Raw genomic sequence first — 21,522 nt, 5'->3', positions numbered from 1 at the left:
AGAAATAGAAATTAAATGGTTGGTACTACTGAGATATTTCCTTCCCCAAACCAGGCATCACAGCCTTAGTCTTTTTTATATCAATTTAATTGGTTTTATTCATTTGGGGAAACTAATTTTACAACAGAATACAATTTCTGATATATATCAAGTATGAGAAATTTGGCTAACCAAACTTTAATGCTTTATAAACATATAAGCAAAAGCAAATGTGAGATCAACCCCATTAGGATGTAAATTTATTAACATTTCTAGATAAAATTCCACTGTTAAAAACCATCGTCTTCCTGGTAAATGGCATTTATGCACAATGTGAATTTTTAGCTGAATATTATAAAATTTCTGGATTCTTATTTTGTATTTCTATGCACAATACAGAATAATCAGAGTTTATTTTATTTCTCTGTACTTTTTTTTCTAAATAAAGGAGTTGTTTAAAAAACACCACCAACGATATAAGCAACAAAAAACTTTTCTGTGGCTGTGATAAAAAATTGCATCTATCTGAACCTACCAAATACCTATGCCCCTGTAGCAATGAATGCTTATTATAATTATTGAACCTCAGAGAAATGGAAACAATTCTGTCCTCCTAAATATTTAATAAATGTTGTAGAATCTATAAAATGATTTAAAATTACTTCCACCTTTTACTAAGTATTTGGTAACTTTCAAAGGACTCAAAAGTCTCATCGCAAGTTAAATGCATGGGTTATTTTCCTCTTTCAATTTTTACTTACTAATACACACGAATCTAGGTTTTAAGACCAGTATATGTTAGCTCCCTTAAATAACTTGAGAATTAGTTTATTCAAGGTTTCTTAAAAAAAAAAATTGCTGGAGAGCTGAGTTTCTGTGTGAAAAATTTTACCCAGAAGGATAGTATTTTTGAGGAGTGAAAACAGAAGCTTTGAATGGAAGCGTGCGTGTAACTGTAAATGAAGGGCAAAATGGTTGTAATTAACAGGTTCCTTCTGTGGTGCAAAAGTCACCATTACAGGAATGGTAAGCCACCCAATTATGCAGTTACTCTACTTGGGTCTTGAAAAACATTTGAAATTTAGGAACCGGGATCCTGTAGCCAGAAAAGAAAATTAAAACATGTGTTAAGTAAGGAAGTTTATCAACTTTTAAATATTTTATCTTCAGTCAGGAATAGATAGAAAGACTTTTTAAAAAATATTTTAAAACATCACCAATCTGCAGGGACAAATAGAAAAAAAAGAAAACATTATAATGAAACTCGGCATCTGGTTGACATTTAAATAAAGCTGCCAGAATACAAACTAATTTTAAGACAACTCTAGTGACATATTTTTAAAAGAGAGTGCAGAAAAAATTTTTGGCTGAGTAAATCTTAACACCACATGTATGGGAGCCATCCATATTCATTACCCTATAGATTTGCCAAACAGCACAGAGCGCCTGGGAACGCTACAAGAGAATGCCATGATTAGAGACTTGATTATGTGCTTTCATGCATTGAACTGTATACCAAGGTCAGATCCAGTTCTTTTGGAAAAGATAAGCCAAATCTACTGACTTTGTGACTCTTAAGTGGATGAAAGTTAAGTGTGTGGATGTCTGCATGGAATTGTGCAAGCCAGGGTGAAGAAAAACCGTAGAAAACAAAACAACAACAATCAAAAATCTAACATGAATGTGATGGAGTTGAAGAGGTCTTAGACTGAGCTCAAGAGGTGATTTTACTCCTGGGCAAAGAGTGAAAGTCTCTAAGTGGAGAGGAATACAATAGGTTTATGGTTCTAAAGTCAGGGCTGAGATAATGTCTCTGCTAAAGGAATGAGTTCTAGACCCCTAACAGCGTCACAATCCTAAACCCCTTGAAGGAGTAATTATTGTGTGTTATGGAGAAAATTTTCCAAATTGATTAGAAAAGCTGCACAGAATTCAGTTTATAGACTCTAGAATCTAAGGTCATGACTTACCTCTGCTACTTATATCTCTATCCCTAGTCCACTGGCATTAAGCTCTGTTCTCAATGAGAGTCTTGCCCAAATGCTTTATCACAAGGTTGTGAATTCTAGGAAGTATCAGATCTGAGGTCTCAGAAATGCCATTCAATTGGTATAATTAAATATTACCAACTCAATAAATGGGGCTGCAGGCTCTTTTTTTTTTGAAACAGGAGTCTTGCTCTGTTGCCCAGGCTGGAGTACAGCAGTGGTATGATCATGGCTCACTGCAGCCTCAACCTCTTGGGCTTAAGTGATCCTCCCACCTCAGCCTCCCGAGTAGATGGGATTACAGGTGTGCACCACCATGCCTGGCTAAGTTTTGTATTTTTTGTAGAGATGAGGTTTTGCCATGTTGTCCAGGCTGGTCTCGGTCTCGAACTCCTGGGCTTAAACCATCCATCCACCTCAGCCTCCCAAAGTGCTGAGATTACCAGCATGAGCCACTGTGCCTGGCCAGCTGCAGGTTTTAATAGACAGAAATGTAGCAGACTTTCTGAAACATTTTTCTGAGCAAGGATGGGCAGAAAGGTGGCTCCATGATAACTGTTGAATCTGGTTAATAGATACATAGATATTACATATCCATATGGATATACAGATATGGGTGTTACTCTACTGGGTTATAGTAATGGATATTATATTATTGGCCTACTTTTGTATATTGTTAAAATTTCTGTAATTAAAAGTATAAGTAATTGAAAGGGGGGGAAAAAAAAACCCAACTTACAATTCCAGCTGGAAACCAGCCTTAGCTGAGTGAGGTAAGAGTTGAAGCTGGACTCATCCCTTCCTGCACAATAACAGAGTTTCTTTGGAAGAGAAATGAAAAGCACTGAATCAACCTGCTCATTTAGAAAGGTTTTATTACCTTGCTGCATTCCTCCTCCTCTTCAAAGTGAGAATGACATTTCCTTTCCAATGCTTCTACAGGGATATAGAAACCTATGTAAACATTCCAGAGCTTTGTTACTCACTGGATTCCTTATACAGCTGATGAAGAAACATAAAGGCAGCTTCATTTTAGGAAAAGATACTACTTGAACAATAATTATTAATCAACCAGCACCCATATTTCCCTCAGTGGCCTTTCCCAGACTTGTCTTATTTGATCTTCCCAACTTGTTACTCGGGGTGTGAGGTTCCTGATTTGAAAGCAAACTAAATAAGACAAAGAAGTCTCATTCATACTTTATGCTTAAAACGCTTTCTTATTTTCAAAGAATTCCAATTGCTTTTTTCTTTCATTTGGAAATTAGGAAGCCATTGACATAGGCAAGAAAAAATATGTATTATGTTCATTTTACAAATGAGGAGACTGAGGTTTAGAGAGGTTAAAGGAATTGTCCACAACTTCACAAGGGCTCCAGGAATGATTTGGTGTCTTTTATGTTTTCAGAGCCCAGGCTTCCTGTGCTCTACGCATTGTATAGATTTGTCTTTGGCTTATTTCCTATACCAAACTTTAGTCTTTCTCACTGGCTGCAAAGGAAATTCTAAAATTCTGTTCCCCATGGAAAAATGCAGATTCTGCAGGGAGAGAGTTGCAAATGTGAAGGAGGAGTGGAAGGTGTGATTGGAGAAAATAGCAAGGACTGAAGACCAGGGCATGGGATGGAATGGAGGCAGTTCTGAGATGAGAGCCTGCAGAATTTGTGTTCAGGGAGATCAAGTTGGCTTCTTCTGGAAAAACCCTGTAAGCTTGGGAAGGTTGGGATTGGCTTCCTTCAGGAGCAGCTGGGATCTAAGTTCATTTTCATCAGGGCCGCTCGCTCCAGCTCAGTTCTGCTGGGAACCGTACTGGAACGGGTGGGATGGCTTCGGATTCAGATCCGGGTTCTTGTTTTTTCTAGGCAGTCTCTCGGAGCGTGCTTCCTTGTCTATAAAAGGAAGAGTTGTGAAGAGTCAATTATGCAAGGTTGGAAGGGCCTGACACAGAATCTGATAAGGGATGGGCCCTTAATAATTGCGATTTCTTCTTTCCCTTTTCCTTCTTGGCAAAATCATCCCTGGAATCTATGCATTCTTTGGAGTAGCCGCTTGAGGGCTGGAAGGAGCAGTGATCGAAACCCCGGAGAAGCAGAGACACTCCGAACTTCGAACTCAATCACTGTTCTCCACCGACCCGGGACTCCGCTGGAAAAGAGGGCGGGACAGGGCGAGGATTTAACACGGCAGGAGCGCGGAGGCCGCGGGACCCGTGGATGCTGAGTCTCACGCCCGGCTGCTGAGCGCGGGTCCGCGCGTCCTCCCCACAGCGCCCCCGCGCGGCCTCCTCCCGCTGCGCCCAGGACGGCGACCCGCCGAGGGTAACCCTGGCGTTTGGCCACGCAATCCTCTGGGGGACACTAGACGCTGGAGGAGGATCAAAGCATTCCTGTGGGGCCCAAAGCGCCTGGGGTTGCAGTTTTGTTAGTCTGGCCTCACCTCGTCAATAAATTTTCGGTGAAAGTAGGGAGAAGGAGTGGACGGTTGGGGCGGGGGTTGGCGGGAGGCGGTTGTTGGCCGGAGGCGGTTGTTGGCCGGAGGGAGAGACCGGGGGTTTCTTGCACCTGCGTTCCTGCCGCTTAAGTCAGTGGGAAACGAGTGACATTTCCTTTCTTTCTTTTTTTTTTTTTGAGACAGAGTTTCGCTCTTGTTACCCAGGCTGGAGTGCAATGGCACGATCTCGGCTCACCGCAACCTCCGCCTCCTGGGTTCAGGCAATTCTCCTGCCTCAGCCTCCTGAGTAGCTGGGATTACAGGCACGCGCCACCATGCCCAGCTAATTTTTTGTATTTTTAGTAGAGACGAGGTTTCACCATGTTGACCAGGATGGTCTGGATCTCTTGACCTCGTGATCCACCCGCCTCTGCCTCCCAAAGTGCTGGGTTTACAGGCTTGAGCCACCGCGCCCGGCCGTGACATTTCCTTCTCCGCTCCCTTGGAACTTGCTCACCTCCCTCTTTAAAACATCGCCTGCTCTCTGGGGTCAGCGTTATCAAAGAGAAGATTTCCTCCAGGCCCTTAAAGTTTATGTGGCTCCTTGTTATAAGGAGCGCGCTGGAAGCTGGCTTCGGTCTCTCCTTGGCCCCTCTTTCTCTTGCCCCCGCCCCCACATCCCCCGTGGAGAAACCTTCGAGCAAGCCTTTTCCATTTTCTCACCCCACTTAGAACTACAAAAAATGTGGGAAGGGACTTTCGCGGTGACTTGGTTTCACTTCATTTTGTAGAAGAAGCCTAAAGCGGTGATGGTGAGAAAAGTGACCCAAGGTTAAATAAAGGTTACTTCAGTTGTCAAAACCTGGAGTAGAACAGATGAATCCCTGCAGTCTTACTATATATTTTTTGCTACTTATTTCATGGACAGAAAGAATCCTTTTCTTAGGCAGGTCAAGTACTCTGTAAAGGTGTCTGTGCTTTTGCCAGTTGGCTGTAAAACATAGGATCGCACTTCAGTCACTTGGACATTCTGGGGAGTCGCTGGCTATCCAACGACAGAGCCCTCGAGTGCAGTCTGATCCCTCCTCTGAGACACTCCTTCCTCACTCCCACTCCATTCTGACAAACACTATGGAGCATGTGTTCTGGGCAAGTCTTCTCCCAGGCTTGGGTAAAATCTGAGTACAGGGATTCTTCTGACAGAGTTCGGGGGACTCTTTCCTCCGGCAAGAACACTTTTCAGAGAGACCTCCTGGGCCTAACAGCAAAGGAGCTGAAACAGAGCAGAAACCCTCCACAGAGCTGAAACTCAGACCTCAGAATCAGCTTTGCATGGGACAAGGCTAAGGAGGCTTGGTAATTTTGGGCTTAAAGTCCAGCCAGAATGAACCTGACCTAGAAGCCACAGGATCATGGAAACTTTGTGACTTGTGGTAACCTTCTTTGCCACTTGATTGAATCCTTATTGGATCTGGGCTCTAGGGAACTGAATCTTTGGTGAAACTACTCCATGTCCCATCGTTTCCCTAGCTGATAGATTTCGCCCCCTCCCCCATTTTTAACTAGATAAGATTCATAGCAGAAGCATAGAGGAACAAAAATATCACCAAAATGTCAAAACCAAAGCTGTTTCTAATTCCCCCCACCCTGCCTTCTTTTTCTTCTCCTCTCCTCCTGTCCATCTTGGCCTTTCTTCATACCCTTGACCTTGCTACCTGAGCAAGCAGTCTATCAGATGAGAGTTAAGATTTGTTATAGTCTTTAACATTTGAGACAGAACCTAGAAATCAATGAATTTCTCTCCTTCATTTTACAGTCAAGGAACCCCAGGCCCAGGAAGGTGAAAAGATTTGCGGAGTGGTTTATACACATGGAAGAAATTAACTTTTCATCACAGCACCTGCCCTACCAACACTTGGCATCCCCCTCCCTCTCTTGATTCCTCTCTACCTGGTTGTTAGACTGTTGGGAAAACATGGACAGTGATTTCAGCGTGGGTAAAGTCTGTCCCCTTGAAATGTAAAACCCCAAAATGGAATGGGAGTAGGGAGTGGAAAGTTCTGAGTTAAGGGTTTACGGTTTCAGTGAGTCGTGAGGCCCCCTAGGGGCTGCAAGGAGGCTCTCAGAGCTGGAGAGCTGTGCGTCTCCTGATGTGGCAACCAGCCACATGCCCTCTTACGGCTGCCTTCCACAGCAAGGCCACAGTCCCAGGGCCCCACTCCAGCCCCGGGTATCTACCTCCCTCGAGTACCATTTGGAATGGGTACTGAAAAGTCTGCAGTTGCCTCATCTCCTGGCTGCTGGTAGCCTCCCCAAGTGAATTGAGCCACGTTTCCCAGCCTGGAGGATGGAAGCTGCCGAGGTCGGCTGGCGGATCCTCCAGATAGATATGCTAAGGCACGATTACTTTACAGTCGGCTTCTGACTCTGCATCCTGCTGCAAAGAGCCTATTTGAAAAGACTGCATGAAGGCATGGAGCTGGAGTTACTTTTTGATCCCGCACAGCCACTGTTTTAGCTGTGTCCTCCAGCAACTCCATGAACTTCTCTGAACTTCAGTTTTCCTTTCCTTTGTAAATCGAGGGAGTGGACTCAGCGCCTCTCATTCGGCCTTATGTGTCTATGATTTAAATCCTGCTTCCCACGGAGGAGAGACTAGAGTCTAGGTCGCACCCTCCTTTTCGTTCAGCTTTTTGGAAGCGCGGAGCAGGGAAAGAGAGAATTCGAACAGCCTGGCGGAGACCAGTTATCTCCCGCAAGCTCCGCTCTCCCACCCCCATGGCTTGTGACAGGTCGTATATTTGATTACGCAAAGTAAATTGGGAAATCACATCTCCGCAATCCCATCTGGGATTATTTATTTCGCTGCGTCCGCAGCCGGTCAAAGTCGTGAGACCGTACAATGTTGAGTAGCTTTCCACAGGAGGAGGTGCGTTCGGGGTCAGCGTGGAGAAACCACAGCCACAGCCGGTCACAGCAAAGCACTTCTGTTGGGATGCTCAGACGTTTCCAAACGTCAGCCCACACCCTGGGCGCTCGCGGCAGGTTGATTTAGCGAGGGGACTTAGGCTGGAGGTGGAGGGAGAGGGTTCCTGCTGGCCCCCAGCCTCCTCTGGAGGCTTCCGAAGCTGTAAAGTTGGGTGGAGTAGGGAGGAAATCGGGCCTCGAATTTCCCCCAACCTCGGGCTCTCCGCAGGCCAGTTCGTGGAGTTAAAATAACAACAAAAATAATACAAAGTACTCCCAAGTACTGAATGCTGAGTATGGGCGGATCGCCGTGCCAGGGCGTCTACACTCATTTCCCCCTTTTAAGTGAACTCCATTTTGCAGTTGAGGAAAGTGAGGCACATAGGAAGGTTAAGGGGCCTCCTCACTACTCCCAGCCAGGGAGCGGCAGATCTGCATTCTAACCCGCCTTTGTCAGGCTCCGAGACCCTGCGCTCGGCATTCAAGTTGGGCGGTCTGCGCAGAGTCGGGGCGGAGGTGGGGGATCTACGGGGGAATGTTCGGGGCAGGATCAACTCTCCGCGATTAGCTCTGTGAGTGAAATGGGAGGTGGCAGGGCCAGGCTGCAGAAGTCGGGACTCTGGAATGGGATCCGAGCCTATGTGGCCACGCGAGAGGGACGTTACGAGAGCTGCGTGGCTCCGTGGGGAACAGGGTGGGGTAGGATTCGCAAAAGGAACTAGATGGGTGAGCGGGAGCCAATTTGAAACTCACTTTCCCCCTTTGCTTTATTTTTAAATTTGTGGCAGGGTGTTTGAGGGGAAAAAAAAAAAAACACCTTCATCCAGGAAACAACAACAGAAAAGAATTCCACCTCTCTCTCTTTCTCTCTCTTAGACAGGGTCTTACTTCTGTAGCCTAAGGCTGGAGTGCAGTGGCGCGATCTCGGCTCACTGCAGCCTCGACTTCTCAGGCTGAAGCGATCCTCCCACCTCAGCCTCCTGAATATCTGGGACTACTGGCGCGTGCCACCACGCCAGCTAAATTTTTGTGTTTTTAGTAGAGACGGGGCTTCGTCATGTTGCCCAGGTTGGTCTCGAACTCCTGGCCTCAAGCCATCCACCCGCATGCTGGGCCTCCTTCTTTTTTTGGTTCAGTTTCCCTTACGTGGCTCGCTCAAAGAGGGTTTCTCACCGGGTGGGTCCGAGCAGCGCCGGAAGGGGAAGGGGTACAGGGTGAGAGAGATTTGGGGTAAAGGGAGAGGGAGACAGAGGGGGAAGGGGGCCCCTGGCCTGTCAGTTCCAGGAGGCAAATCCCGCCAGCTGAGCTCTGTGGGCTAACAGCAGCCCAGTTGCTTTGTAATTTACAAGAGGGACTCCGAATTGTTCTTTGTAATTTGGTATCGGTTTACAAGGCAAAGGACTTGTTTCCTCACCTCACCAGGTCCTCAGTCACGGCCTGACCCCTTTTAAGAGAGGGACCTCGAGAGGGGAGCTGGATTCCTTGCGCCCTCGCCTTTCCATCAAGTTTTCAAGGCACGCCTTGGCCGGGCCCTCCCGGGCTGCCTGTGCTGTCACCTCTGGAGGAAATCCACGTCTGTACTGAACTCCTAACCTGTGAAGACGCGCTATCCTTGTGATCGCTGAGCCGGGCCAAGGAAGGCTACTCTTTCCCCTTTGCAGATGAGGTAACTGAGCTTCAGAAAAATAACTGACTAAGGTCACCTAGCCAGTGGAGCAAACAGCTCGGGCCCAGGCCCTCTGGCTCCGATTCCCTCTGAATATTTAGTTGACTGAACAGTTTGAGCAGCCGTAGATGCCTTTCACAATCCGATAAAAACTATGATAATTACTCCTCCCCTTTCCCAAAATGTACATATTTTCGCATTCAATTTCGGAGCTCCTCGGACTTCCCGAAGTTAGTCCCAGGATAAAGACCCCTTTTCTCCTCCCCCTCGCCCCGCCCCTTGACCTCGCTTCCCAGTAATTGCTGGGATTCTGATTCTCTGGAGGCTTTCTGGGCGGAGGGGTTGAGTGTAATTCAACTGGGTTATGATTACAGCTGCTTGTTCCCCGGTGCAGCAGACGGGTGTGTAAGGAGGGTGGGACCGGCCGGGCACGTGGAGATGGGCAAGATGTCTGGAGAGGGCAGTGGGGTTTTGTGCACGTTTTTGCTAGGGGTGAGGGTTGAGTGCCAGGGAGGAAACAATCCTGAGCTCACCTCGCTGAAACCCATGGGCTGAGGTCCTCCAGGAAGCACTGGGGCTCAGCTTTTCCTACGTTGGCGCAGATGGAGCACATACAGGAGGAAGGCTGGTGGCTCTGCCAGAACATTCTGAGGGCCTCGTTCTCTCCATACTCTGGGACCTGCAGTCCTATCTTCCATTTGGCCTCAGCCAGCGTGGTTTATTTTACACAAATCCCACTTGTTTCCTCCTTATGTCGCAGTTTAAAAATTTCTAAGTAGTTCAAGAGCTGCTTGGCTGCTCATTTACTTTCAGTTTTGGAAACAGGCTTACACCCCTTTCTCCTTCTGTTCTTCCTTCGGTCCGTCCCCCTTCCCCTCAATCTAGTTTCCCAAAGTTAGCAAACCTACTTTCTTGATTTTGTTTCTTAACATTTAAAACAACTGGTGAAGGGGCTAATGATTTCATCTCCTTACCGCCACCCCTAACCTTAAAAGCAATAAATAAAAGAAAAGCCCAGCCTGCCAGCAGCTTGCACACGCGGCCAGCGGTGGTAGGGGTTTGTAGTTTGCATACACCTCGCGGGGCAGAAGCACTGTAATACCTGTTTGCAAAGGCAGAAATGTAGCTAGCAGGGGAAGACGCTGGAAAAAACAGAATGATTTGATAAAACGTGCTGGGTCCTGTTACAGGAGGGCTGCTGGTAGTAACCTTAGGTACCAAAATCAGAAGGGGTGCGGGGGAATAAAATTTTAAAAAGCAAACCCGCGGCGAGTCTTTCTTGCTGGGGAGTGAGGGGCTCTGCAAAGTTTCTGGGACTTCAGAACAGAGGTCAACAAGGTCGACAAGGTCCATTGCTCTGCCGGAGACTACTGGGTGATCCAGGGTTCCACTCTGAACCTCGGTTTCGTCGTTGGAAAAACGGGGATAGGAACATATTTCTGCTGCGGTCAAGAATTTAAACGCTCCAATGTAGGTGAAGAAAATGTGCTTTGATGAGTGAATTTAAAAAATGTGCAAAAAGAAACTGGTGTTACAAGGTGGTGTCAAGGGAGAGGCGGGAACAGTTTGTGTGACCCCTTGTCCCTTGTTGGAGCGCGCACCGCTCCCAAGTCATCCTCTGAGTCGCCAGAGCTACCGAAAAGCCGAAGGGAATAAGCAGGAGTGTTTCTCCATTTCCTTCATTGGGCTTCGCAAGAGGCTCTGGGAAGAAGCATCCACACAAACGGGAATCCCAATGTCTGGTCACCGGGGAGGAATTTTCCAACATCACTAAGGGCTTGAGAATACCTGTGCTTCCGGCCGGTAGCGTTAGTTTCACAGTAGTTCCTAAGCTGCCTTTGTTCCTACTTCTCGGAGCCAGGTTAACTTTTAACATTCTGACAAACTCAGAGAAAAGTAACGTTGGAGTTAAGTCAGGAATTCCCACCCTTCAACAAATATTTGTTGCGGGCCTACTGTGTGCTCAGTGCAATGACACCCAATTTTGTAAAGTCTCCTAAACCGATCCTACTCTAGAGGTCTTGATTATTTACAGATGCAGCTAGAAAAGCGTCTGTATTGTTTTAAATTTAGTTCAAGAAATAGAATGCAACGTTACATTAGAAGACTAATTCTAATTCCTTCTTTTAATATGTTGAAAATTTAACTTTATTGTCAAACATTTTGTAAAGGATTTTTTGAGGGAGTCGTTAGAAAATCTATAAAACAATTATGCACACTAAAAAGCAGTCATCTTTTAAAAAAGTTTTAAGTGCATGCTTCCTAAATCTCTTAATAGCATGCATTTCTGATCGTCCCCAAATTAACTGTAGTAGCAACTGATACAGCAGAAAAATTAAGTGATTTGTAGTTGACTTGGCCACCTGCCACATAGGCTTGGTGAAGGTTAATGAGGAACTATTTGGCACTAGACGCAGAAATATGGACAGGCCATTTGTACGCTAACTAGGAGCTTCAGTGCCAGGTAACCAATGATGTACCCTTGCAGGAGAAAGAAGGATGTCGCTGTACGCCCCGATAGAGAGGCATCATTTTTACGCCCAGTTTGGATTAATGACTGATTGAGTCGCAGAAATACTTGTGATGCTGATAGAGAGCAATACTGGCCTTTCTGATCTCTTCCTCGTCGTTTATTACTTTGTCTAATGGACAACGCATTCCTAAGAGTGTATCTCTGCTTGTTTCCCAGTCCACGAGATAAATGGCCACTTCTCTCTCGCAGGCCCGGTCATACCTCGGGTTTAGACTCTGGCCAGGCGACCCGGCTGTACCGAAGGCCCCGCAGGAGGACTCTGGCGGAGCGGGGCAGGGAGGAGGGTGTAGATCGCGGAGAGGCGGAGGGCGCCCGGCCGGCATGCTTCGGCCAATCAGTGTGCACACCGCCTGACAACCAGCCAATCAGAGGACGTAAAGCTCTGGGCCGGAGTGGATAATACTAGAAAGGGGAGCGCAGTCTGGAGACCGAAGCCAGTGGTGCTGCGCTGAATGCAGCTGCGCGCGCCCGCCCAGTGAGCCCGCGATCTGAGCCAGGCGGGGGCGGCCCGACCTTTCCCGCCCAGCTTGGGTCGGAGGAAGCCGAAAGCGACCTCAGCGAGGTGAGGCGCCCAAGGCTGCAGAAGACAGAGCAGAACTTTGCAGAGTTCGGGATGTGCTGGCCTAGGTCGCTGAGGACTTGACTCGCCTCCTCCCTCCTTCCCTCCACCTTCTCCCGCCCCTCCACCATCCAGGGGGTTCGTTCCGGGTCTCCAGCTATCAGCTCCCGGTGTCGTGTTAGAGGGCAGCGACCCCGATTTCTGTTTGCATGCACAGCCAGCAGCCCTAGTGCCAGAACCTAAAGCTGGATATCTTTTGACTGGGCTACCAGCCCGGGTCTCAAAGTTTTGGTGAGTGTGAGTGCTGTGATGCCGCTCGGGGTGTCAGGGAGGGCAAAGGGCGTGAATCATCTTTCACCTTTTCTATTTGACTTGGATGCCTTGCCTTAAACATGTAAACCAAGCCCTAAGTACAGAGGGCCCGCGCAGCTCAGCCCTGTGCACCCTAAGTACTGTTGAGGCTGGTCGGGCATCTGTAGCTTTGTGCTCTTTGCCCCTATGGGACTTTAATGACAGCAAAATCTTGGTTTTCAGTTGATTATTTTGGGGAGGAGGATTGAGAGGACCTCTTCGCCTCTTCGATCCCAAGGAGGGTTCCTTGTCGTGGTGCAGGCTGATGAGAGGCATTTGGGAAGCATGGAGTGGTACTTCAGTGGGTCTGAAATGTCTGTTGTAATCAAAAGAAAAACAGTTATTCCACGGACAGTTTTATGTGCATCATGGCCGTACTGGTCGGGTATGCGGAAACCTAACAAGTGACCTGGGCCGGCCTAGTTGGACACAATACTTTGTGTGTGTGATCAGTGAGTTACCCAGGGACTTGTCAGGAAAGCCTGTGTGAAGCCAGAGAGGGCTGCGGTTAAAGGTCAGGTGCTCACAGAGCACTTAGAATTAATAAAATAAAACCTTTGTTGGGTTGTGGATCCCTGGGGGCCCTAGAGATACACTAAAGGCACGTGTGGCCTGGAAGGGAGGGTCGTGTAATGAGAACAGGATAACTCATGGGGCCGGAGGCGGGCAGACCGGGAGCTCTGGGTCAGAGGCTCAGGGATGGTCCCTGACGGCGGCCGGTGGGTCTTTGGATTTCTTTGTGTTTCCTCAGAGAGCGGGCCGCTGAGCTCAGGCCCCAGCGAGGCCCCGAGCGCCATGGCCGACCCGCAGGCTGGGTCGGCGCCCGGGGACTGGGAGATCGATGTCGAGAGCCTGGAGCTGGAAGAGGACAGCTGCGAGGCGCCGCGGTCAACGCCCCCCGGGCTCAGCCCGCCGCCGCCGGCCGACGGGGACGGAGAGGACGACGAGGATGACGACGAAGAGGAAGAAGACGCGGAGGAAGAGGGCGACGGCGAGGAGGCGGGAGCGCCCCCGGGGATGCCCGGCCCGCCGGAGCCGCAGGGGGGACTGCAGCCGAGGCCTCTGCTCGCGCCTCAGGCCTCGCCGGCTGGCACCGGGCCCCCAGAGCGCGGCACCCCTGCGGGCGGCGGCGCGGAGCCGCGCAAGCTGAGCCGCACGCCCAAGTGCGCGCGCTGCCGCAACCACGGCGTAGTGTCCTGCCTGAAGGGCCACAAGCGCTTCTGTCGCTGGCGCGACTGCCAGTGCGCCAACTGCCTGCTGGTGGTGGAGCGGCAGCGCGTCATGGCCGCCCAGGTGGCGCTCCGGAGGCAGCAGGCCACCGAGGTGCGTACTCGCCCGGCCCCGGGCGCGCCTCGCCGGGGCGTCCCGGGCCACAGTGGAGGTGGGGGAGTTGGAGGGGTTGGGGCAGCCATCCACACCCCCGCGCCCAGGGCCTTGCGGCGCCGGGCACTCGCTCGGAAAGATGGTAAGAACGCTTCTCTGCCTACATTGGCAAGCAGGATCGGGAGGGAGAAAGCAGGCATCTCTGGGGAACTTGGGAAATGTTTTTGTATTAAAAAGCAGGCAGAGAGGCCTCGAAAGTGATTAGGCCCATTTGGAACGTCGTGAGAAAATCAGTTTGCTGTTTTTTTTTTTTTTTTTTACATTTAAAAGTGTATTTTCGTGGTGTCGAGGGGCGGGATTGGGGGCTGGAGTGGTTGATCCACTCTCCAAGGCGTGCAGCTTGACTCTTTACTGCTGTACTAGTGATGGTCGAGGAAAAGAACCACGCAGCACACGTGCACTCGGGGCTTCCGCGCTCACCCGGACATTTGAGATCTCCAGAACACGCATTTTACGGATGAGACAAAAAGTGCATGAAGTTAGATGCTTGCAGCCCAAGGTCATCAGTCCGAAGCTACTCTCCCTGTAAACTACCTGAGAGCACGTGCTTCCCACTGGAGGACTCCAGCTAAGAGGAGAGCCAGGGTTTTCTTTCCCAGAGAGGCTCTTGAACCTTCGATTTTGTATTTATTTCCTTGTGCACCGGCGCAGGGAGAGCTCAGCTGGCGAGGCTTCACAGGGCCTCCTCCCAGACTCAGGACCAGGGAGGATTTTTTATTTTACTTTTTGGCGAAGAGGAGCTGGGGAGTAAGGGGATTACTAAAGGCAGCGACCCCGCTGGAAAGCCTCTCGAGGGCCCAGGAGAGTGAGCTAGATGCCAAAGACGCCGGATCCTGGGCTTGGCCTCCTCCCGCGTCCTGCATGGGTCGTCGCCGGCCCTGCGTTCCCACGCGTTCTCCGCGGTATATGCTGGGTAGGGCGCGGGCGTGAGAGGGCCCAGAATCCCACCAGCTGGCGGTGATGCAGGGGCGAGGGCGGGCGTCTGTAATGCGCAAATCTGGAGTTTGCAGCCGGACGCAGGAGTAATAGCAGGCTTTGGGGCACCTTCTACCCAACAGGTGGGCGCCCAAAACCCAGCCGGGCTGCAACCATCTCTTGAGGCCGGGCGTCTACAGTCTCCCTGACTAGGGATTTCACTTTTTCACTTCCCTCCGGGATGTCCCTTCACTTTTGCCCATATAAAGGTCTGAGTAGTCAGTCTGGAGTAACTGTGCTGGAGAAAGCAGGGGGCCCAGCTCACCAGCTGGCCGGATTTTCCAGCTCCTTGCCCTAGGATTAAGGGATGCTGATATTAATTCGTTTGTAATTATTTTTCACACGGAATGGGAAACTTCAATACATTTAGAAGGGGGAAAGTTTCTAGAAGATTTACTGACATCCCGTCCTTCCCCCTTCTCGCTCACATTTTCTTTCAGGGCATTATTTTTGATGATGCTTCTTGTGTTTACAGGACAAGAAGGGGCTTTCTGGGAAACAGAATAATTTCGAGCGCAAAACTGTGTACCAGAGGCAAGTCAGAGCCCCCAGTTTGCTGGCCAAAAGCATTTTAGAAGGTAAAGCAACAAAATTATCCTTCAGCCTTTTAAACCGAGTTGAGTGACTCATTAATCTGGCACAAAGTGTATTTATTAATCTGTTAAAGTGCTATCTAAAGGGAAGGTACTTTTTATTAGAAAGGTTTTGTTTAGGTGTTCGCTGAGCCCATACACTAAAACTGAACCCAGACGGAGAAGATTAGCATGGCCCCTGAGCCAGAGAGTTTTCCTCTAGGAAGGAAACCACCACCTGGGAAAATGAATCTCACATACCTGTTGAGGTTTTTGTCACTACCAGTTTAAGAATCCCTATCATTTGGTTGTCTGCTTAGTGATTCATGGGTTAATATGGAGTGCATGTGAAATTTACCCCATGTGAGGGATGTACAAATACATACTGCCAAGTGATCCTGGAGCAGATGTCTTGGAAGGAAATAAATAAAGCAAAACAAAACAAAACAACATAACCACCTCTACTTTTCTCAGTTGCCGGAGCTGAATAGATTAAGTCAAGTGAGGAATTTAACAGCTGCCCACAACTAATAAAGACCTTTAGTCTGGGAGTTCAACCTCCGATTCCACTCTTTTTCATCGTACTTTTTTTTCCTCCTGGATTACTTGAGTAATTCCTGTGATTCCAAACTTCATTTTACGTTTTTGACAGTCAAGGTTATAGAATCTGAAAAAGGTTTTGAATCCAGCAAGCGAAGTGGAGGTTGAACGCAGTGTGAAATCTCTTTCTCTCTCCATGTTCTTACTTTCACGAAAGCCTGGGGATACATTAATTTTTCTTAAAATATTACTGAGTTTTCAAAGCATCTCTAGTTGGGTATGGAATTTATTTACTGACCTTCTCAATAACATATTGGCTATTTTTAAACGTTTTCCTTTAAAATTTAAAAAATGTAAATAAGAGAAAGTTAACGTTTGCTTTAATCACTGCCACTTCATTAAATTCAGCTTGAAAGTAAACAAAATTTTTTAAGTAGACATTTAGATTCTGTTTTTTTTTTCTTGTATGGCTTCTGAATTTTGTTGGTTCTGGACAGGTTTTTGAAGTTGGTGTGTGTCCCATCATGTGTTGTATACCTCTGACCTTAGAGTGGTTTCTTATGCATTAAAAATTAATTTGGTTACAAACTGGATAAACAGATTTATAATAATAGGGCCACATTGATAAACTGAACTTGTGCCAAAGCAACTTGAGCAGTGCGAGGACTAAATGGAATAGTAAATTCAGCTAAATAACTTCCTGGCAAAAACTTACCATAGAAATGGAAACATTAATTTTCAAATTTTATTTTATTTGCAAATGAGTATGGTGGGTTTGTCACTATGTAAATACAAATATAACAATGGACCCTTCAAACAAATTTGATAGAGGTGAGTACTTGGGGATGATAAAATTCTCCAAGTATTTTATCCCCATGCTCCGCGTATTTTATGCCTCCTGGAATTCTATTTATGTTACACTAATCTTTGTTTTTGACTTTGTTCCTATTCATGCAATGACTGAGCCTGTGTTCTAATGATTGCTTGTTCAACCACTTTGGTATTTGGCCAAAATGATTAGAGCTTGGGAAAAATGTTTTAGAACAGTTATTTTCAATAGAGGAGGGAATACTCCCCCTACTTTTTATGGGTTTTGTTTTATTTTGTTTTGTTTGTACTGGTAGTCAGGGGAAGGGGCCTGGTTAAATCGTTCACTGCAGACTGTGTTTGACTAGTTAACAGCTCTTTTCAATTTTCTATGCTTCTCTATTTCCTTAACTCTTTTTTTTCTTTTTCACTCCCTAATCTCCTTTAACTTTCTTTCTTTCTCTTTTTTCCTAGTTCTCCTTGGATTATTCTACAGCTATTACAGTGTGTACATAATGAACCATCTTTAGAAAATAAAAGTGACATCAGCTCTAGGTATAGAAATATTTTTAATAATAAAAAGATGACATGGATAATAATAAAACATTGATTGACACAAGATGAATAGTCTTGTCTCTTAATGCATAGGGGGCCTTGGAAAAATATTAAAATTTCGATCAATAAAGTATGTCTTTTGAAGCAAGCAAGCAAACAAATCTATAACAACAAGAACAACAGCAGAAATAACACCACCAACAGGTTGCAATGTGGATATCCTTCACCCTCCCAGGAAACTCTTTTAAACCTAACCTGTACTTTTGCATTCTGTATAAAAATATTAGTGAGATAAAACTGTAAATAATTGTTCTGCTGATTTGTAGCGTTGCTGTTGCCTTCTGGGTTTCCAGATTTTCTTCCATAGATGTCAGTCTCTTTCATGTGCAATCTTTGCTTCTTTTAGGCTATCGCCCCATTCCAGCGGAGTCTTATGTAGGAGGGACCTTCCCTCTACCTCCCCCAGTTAGTGACAGGATGAGGAAAAGAAGAGCCTTTGCTGATAAAGAGTTGGAGAACATTATGCTGGAGAGAGAATATAAAGAAAGGGAGATGTTGGAAACGTCTCAAGCTGCTGCCCTGTTCCTGCCCAACCGCATGGTGCCTGGACCTGACTACAACTCCTTCAAAAGTGCTTATAGCCCCAGCCCAGTGGAACCACCAAGCAAGGACTTCTGTAATTTTTTGCCCACCTGCCTTGATTTAACCATGCAGTATTCAGGGTCTGGGAATATGGAACTAATTTCTTCTAATGTCAGCGTGGCCACGACTTACAGACAGTATCCCTTGTCCTCGAGATTTTTAGTTTGGCCCAAATGTGGTCCCATTAGTGACACCCTCCTCTACCAGCAATGCCTGCTAAATGCCACCACCTCAGTTCAAGCCCTGAAGCCTGGGGCCAGCTGGGACTTGAAGGGGCCACGAGTCCAGGATGGACTCAGTGCAGAGCACGACATGATGCTGTCGAAATTGGAAGGCTCCCTGGTGCTGCCTCACACTCCTGAGATCCAGACTACGAGGAGTGACCTTCAGGGTCATCAGACTGTCCCAGAGAGGTCCGCGTTCTCCCCACCCCGACGGAATTTCTCTCCCGTTGTTGACACGGACTCCCTGGCAGCTCAAGGGCACATCTTAACGAAGATCAGCAAAGAAAACACCAGGCACCCTCTGCCTCTTAGACATAATCCATTCCACTCATTATTCCAGCAAACGCTTAATGACAAATCGGGTCCTGAGTTGAAAACACCATTTGTCAAAGAGGCCTTTGAAGAGACCCCTAAGAAACACAGAGAGTGTTTAGTTAAGGAGAACCAGAAGTACACATTTACAATAGATAGATGCGCAAAAGACCTTTTTGTAGCCAAACAGGTTGGAACAAAACTCTCAGTGAATGAACCACTGTCATTTTCTGTTGAGTCTATTCTTAAGAGGCCTTCATCTGCCATCACTCGTGTCTCTCAGTGAAAGCCTGCTTAAACAGAAAGCTGGATTTTCTGCAGTCTTAGAGCATTCTTGCCATTCGCTATTTTTTTTTAAAGTTAAGATGTTTGTGTAAAGAAATTTCTAATGTAAAGCTGATTTTGAAAAATTTTATATATTCATAATATGCATGTACTTTTTCTTATCACATATATTTAAACTTACAGATGGAAATTGCCCAATATGCAAATTGTTAAGTACCATGCTTTACACAACATTTCAAAAAGCAATAAAATTGACACCGTCTTCTAAATGACCCAGTATTTGCTGAAGCAAATAGCAGTCTCTGTCTAGATGAAGAAGCTATTTTTCTATGATTCTGAATATTTTGAAGTACCCTTAATGACCACTGGGGGCCACAGGAAAACCTTTATAGTACTTTAGTTTTACATTTTGGAGGGCACATAAATTTAATTATTCAAGACTGTTTGAGGCAAAAATAACTTTAAGGAGAACATAGGGGCATTTTCTTATTTACAGTATCTTCATTTCATGTGATTGGACAAAGCTGAATTAATTTGCAGGGAAATCAAGTGTAATGTCTCTTTTAGATGATGATTTGGGTTCTTGGAAGAGATTTCTTTTGACTCCCTGGGTCCAAGTTTCTTTCCCTGGTGAGGATGTTTATGTGCGACCCCCAGCTTCCTTCCTAGAAACATTTCTAGTTTCTTTGAACAGTCTATGATTTTGGGTTGCTAGGAGTCACAAATCAGGTTTCCTTGTAAGATGTGCTCAGTGCAGCCCATGATGGGGCCCGAACCTCCTCTCAGCTCTTGCGTGAGCCCACTGTTTCTGAATCACTGGTGAAAGCAGGCATTTGGACGCAGGCCCAGTCACAACTCTCATTAGGTCCCCAAGTATCAGCTTTATGCCTCCCACATTTGCACCACTGTCAAAGGCCTTCAGTGTAGCTCTCTTCTGACGCAAAAACGTTTACTATTCAAATTGTTTCAGCTGACAGTTGCTGAAGCTTGCAGATATTTATCACAGCATGAGGGTGACTTCTCGATTCTTACACCTTTTCTCCCCCACCCCCTCTTTTTTTGATGCAAGGTTTCATTTTGTAGGCCAGGCTGGAGTGTAGTGGTGTGATCATGGCTCACTGCAGCCTCTACTTCCCAGGCTCAAGCACATGCCTGTAGTCCCAGCTACTCAAGGGGCTCCACCTCCCAGGCTCCACCTCAGCCTCTTAAGTAGCTTGGACTACAGGCATGCACCATTATGCCTGGCCAATTTTTAAATTTATTATTATTTTTGGATTATGTGTAGAGGTAAGTTTTAAAAATTTTTGGTAGAAACAGGGTCTCCCTGTGTTTCCCAGGCTTGTCTTGAATACCTGGGCTCAAATGATCCTCGTGCCTTTGCCTCCCAAAGTGCTGGAATTACAAGTATGAGCCACCGCACCCATCATTTCTCCCATTTTTTAGTTCTTATTAATCTCTTGGTTTGCTCAGTAAAATGTTAGCTGTTGTTCCATGTAATTGATAAAATAAGAGTAAGACCTTTACGAGTACTAAGTTCATCTCTTAAGACCTCACCTGTGGACCGCAAGTTAAGTTTTAAGATGCCATAGTTATTCCAATATAGAAAATCAAGAGTCAAGTACCTTGCTTTTAATACTGCCACAGAGGGAGGTTTTACTTCAAACTCTGCTGCTGTCTTCTGGGTAACAAGAACACGAGGTAGGTATGTGGAAGGTGCCAAGTGATTCAGCAGTGTAAAGAGTTTCTTTCTGGCTCTCGCAAACACTTTGAATTACTTAAAAATGACTTTGCTACTAATGAGCTCATGTAAACCTCCAGGGATTCTCTGAATTGTTGCTTAAAATTAGCATCAATTTCAAAAAACAACAAGCCAAACCTTGGGTTGACTTTCAGTTTGTGCTTGTAAAATAATACTTGGTTTTATTGAGTCAAATTTAGTTATTTTTATTATTGCAAAAGTCAGAGTGAATGGAAGTTTGCCAGAGGGAAAGGATATGAAAACAGGCAGAGATTCCAATAACTTTTAAAGATTATCATTAAGTGGAAAAAATGTTTTCCAGCCAAGTATGCCCTGATGTCAGAGACAGAATCTAACTCCAGTTATCCCTCCCAGTCATCTCTGCTTTGTATAGAAGCATTAATTTTTGTCTTTCTATCAGAAACTTATTTTTTGTTTCAATTGTTAAATATAACCTCAGCATTGAATTAAATTGCTTCAAAGGTAATGAGGGGAACTGTATTAGAATACAAGCACATAAAAAATCTCAGTGAGAGGCCTTCTTAATCTAAACATGAATTTTATCTCTTACTTGCTCCACTTTTGTGTTTTGAATACTTGTATTTGTTAAGATGTTTCTCTTTTGTATTCAGTGAACACATGGGGACTTCTTTTCTGTCCTCTCTTTCTGTATCATTTTAATCTCATTAAGTGAATCCAGTTGGCTGTGGGTATTAGTGGTTTTTCTCACATTACCAGTGACCAGAATTTTATTGTTCTTGAACATTTATGAGGGTCAGTACTTCCCCTGGCAAATTTATTATTATACTATGCATTAGTTCTGCTGTAATAATGAGTTCATTGAATTTTAAAGCTACCAACTCTCCCATCAGCCACTTATTAAGAGCTTTGTGCTTGGCTCTCTGCTTTTCAAAATGATTTCACTTCCATGAAAGTGGCATATAGAATCTTCAGAAAATATTGTCATTGACATTAAATCAAACTTGTGGTTCAATTTAAGCATTTTCTATGTTGAA

At 46.1% G+C, this 21,522-nt stretch overlaps 1 protein-coding gene across 4 annotated transcripts; it reads left to right on the top strand.

The window, feature by feature from the left end:
- The first annotated feature begins 11,999 nt into the window (after positions 1 to 11,999).
- DMRT2 (doublesex and mab-3 related transcription factor 2) lies at positions 12,000 to 21,106 on the top strand. Of its 4 annotated transcripts, XM_064361487.1 has the most exons (5): positions 12,000 to 12,413; positions 13,225 to 13,796; positions 15,307 to 15,409; positions 17,225 to 17,305; positions 17,712 to 21,106. In XM_064361487.1, exons 2-4 carry the CDS (start codon positions 13,269 to 13,271, stop codon positions 17,278 to 17,280), a joined length of 687 nt encoding a protein of 228 aa, XP_064217557.1. In that variant the 5' UTR covers positions 12,000 to 12,413; positions 13,225 to 13,268; the 3' UTR covers positions 17,281 to 17,305; positions 17,712 to 21,106. The 4 variants fall into 4 exon arrangements, with proteins under 4 accessions (XP_064217557.1, XP_012310013.2, XP_064217556.1 ...); XM_012454590.2 differs by lacking the exon at positions 17,225 to 17,305; XM_064361486.1 differs by lacking the exon at positions 17,712 to 21,106 and having other exon boundaries at positions 17,225 to 17,371.
- The last annotated feature ends 416 nt before the right edge of the window (positions 21,107 to 21,522 follow it).

Source organism: Aotus nancymaae, unplaced genomic scaffold (genome assembly GCF_030222135.1).
Source record: "Aotus nancymaae isolate 86718 unplaced genomic scaffold, 86718_ANA_hifiasm-v0.15.2.pri h1tg000041l, whole genome shotgun sequence".
Taxonomy (NCBI): Eukaryota; Metazoa; Chordata; class Mammalia; order Primates; family Aotidae; genus Aotus; species Aotus nancymaae.
This window is presented reverse-complemented; position numbering and strand designations above follow the sequence as displayed.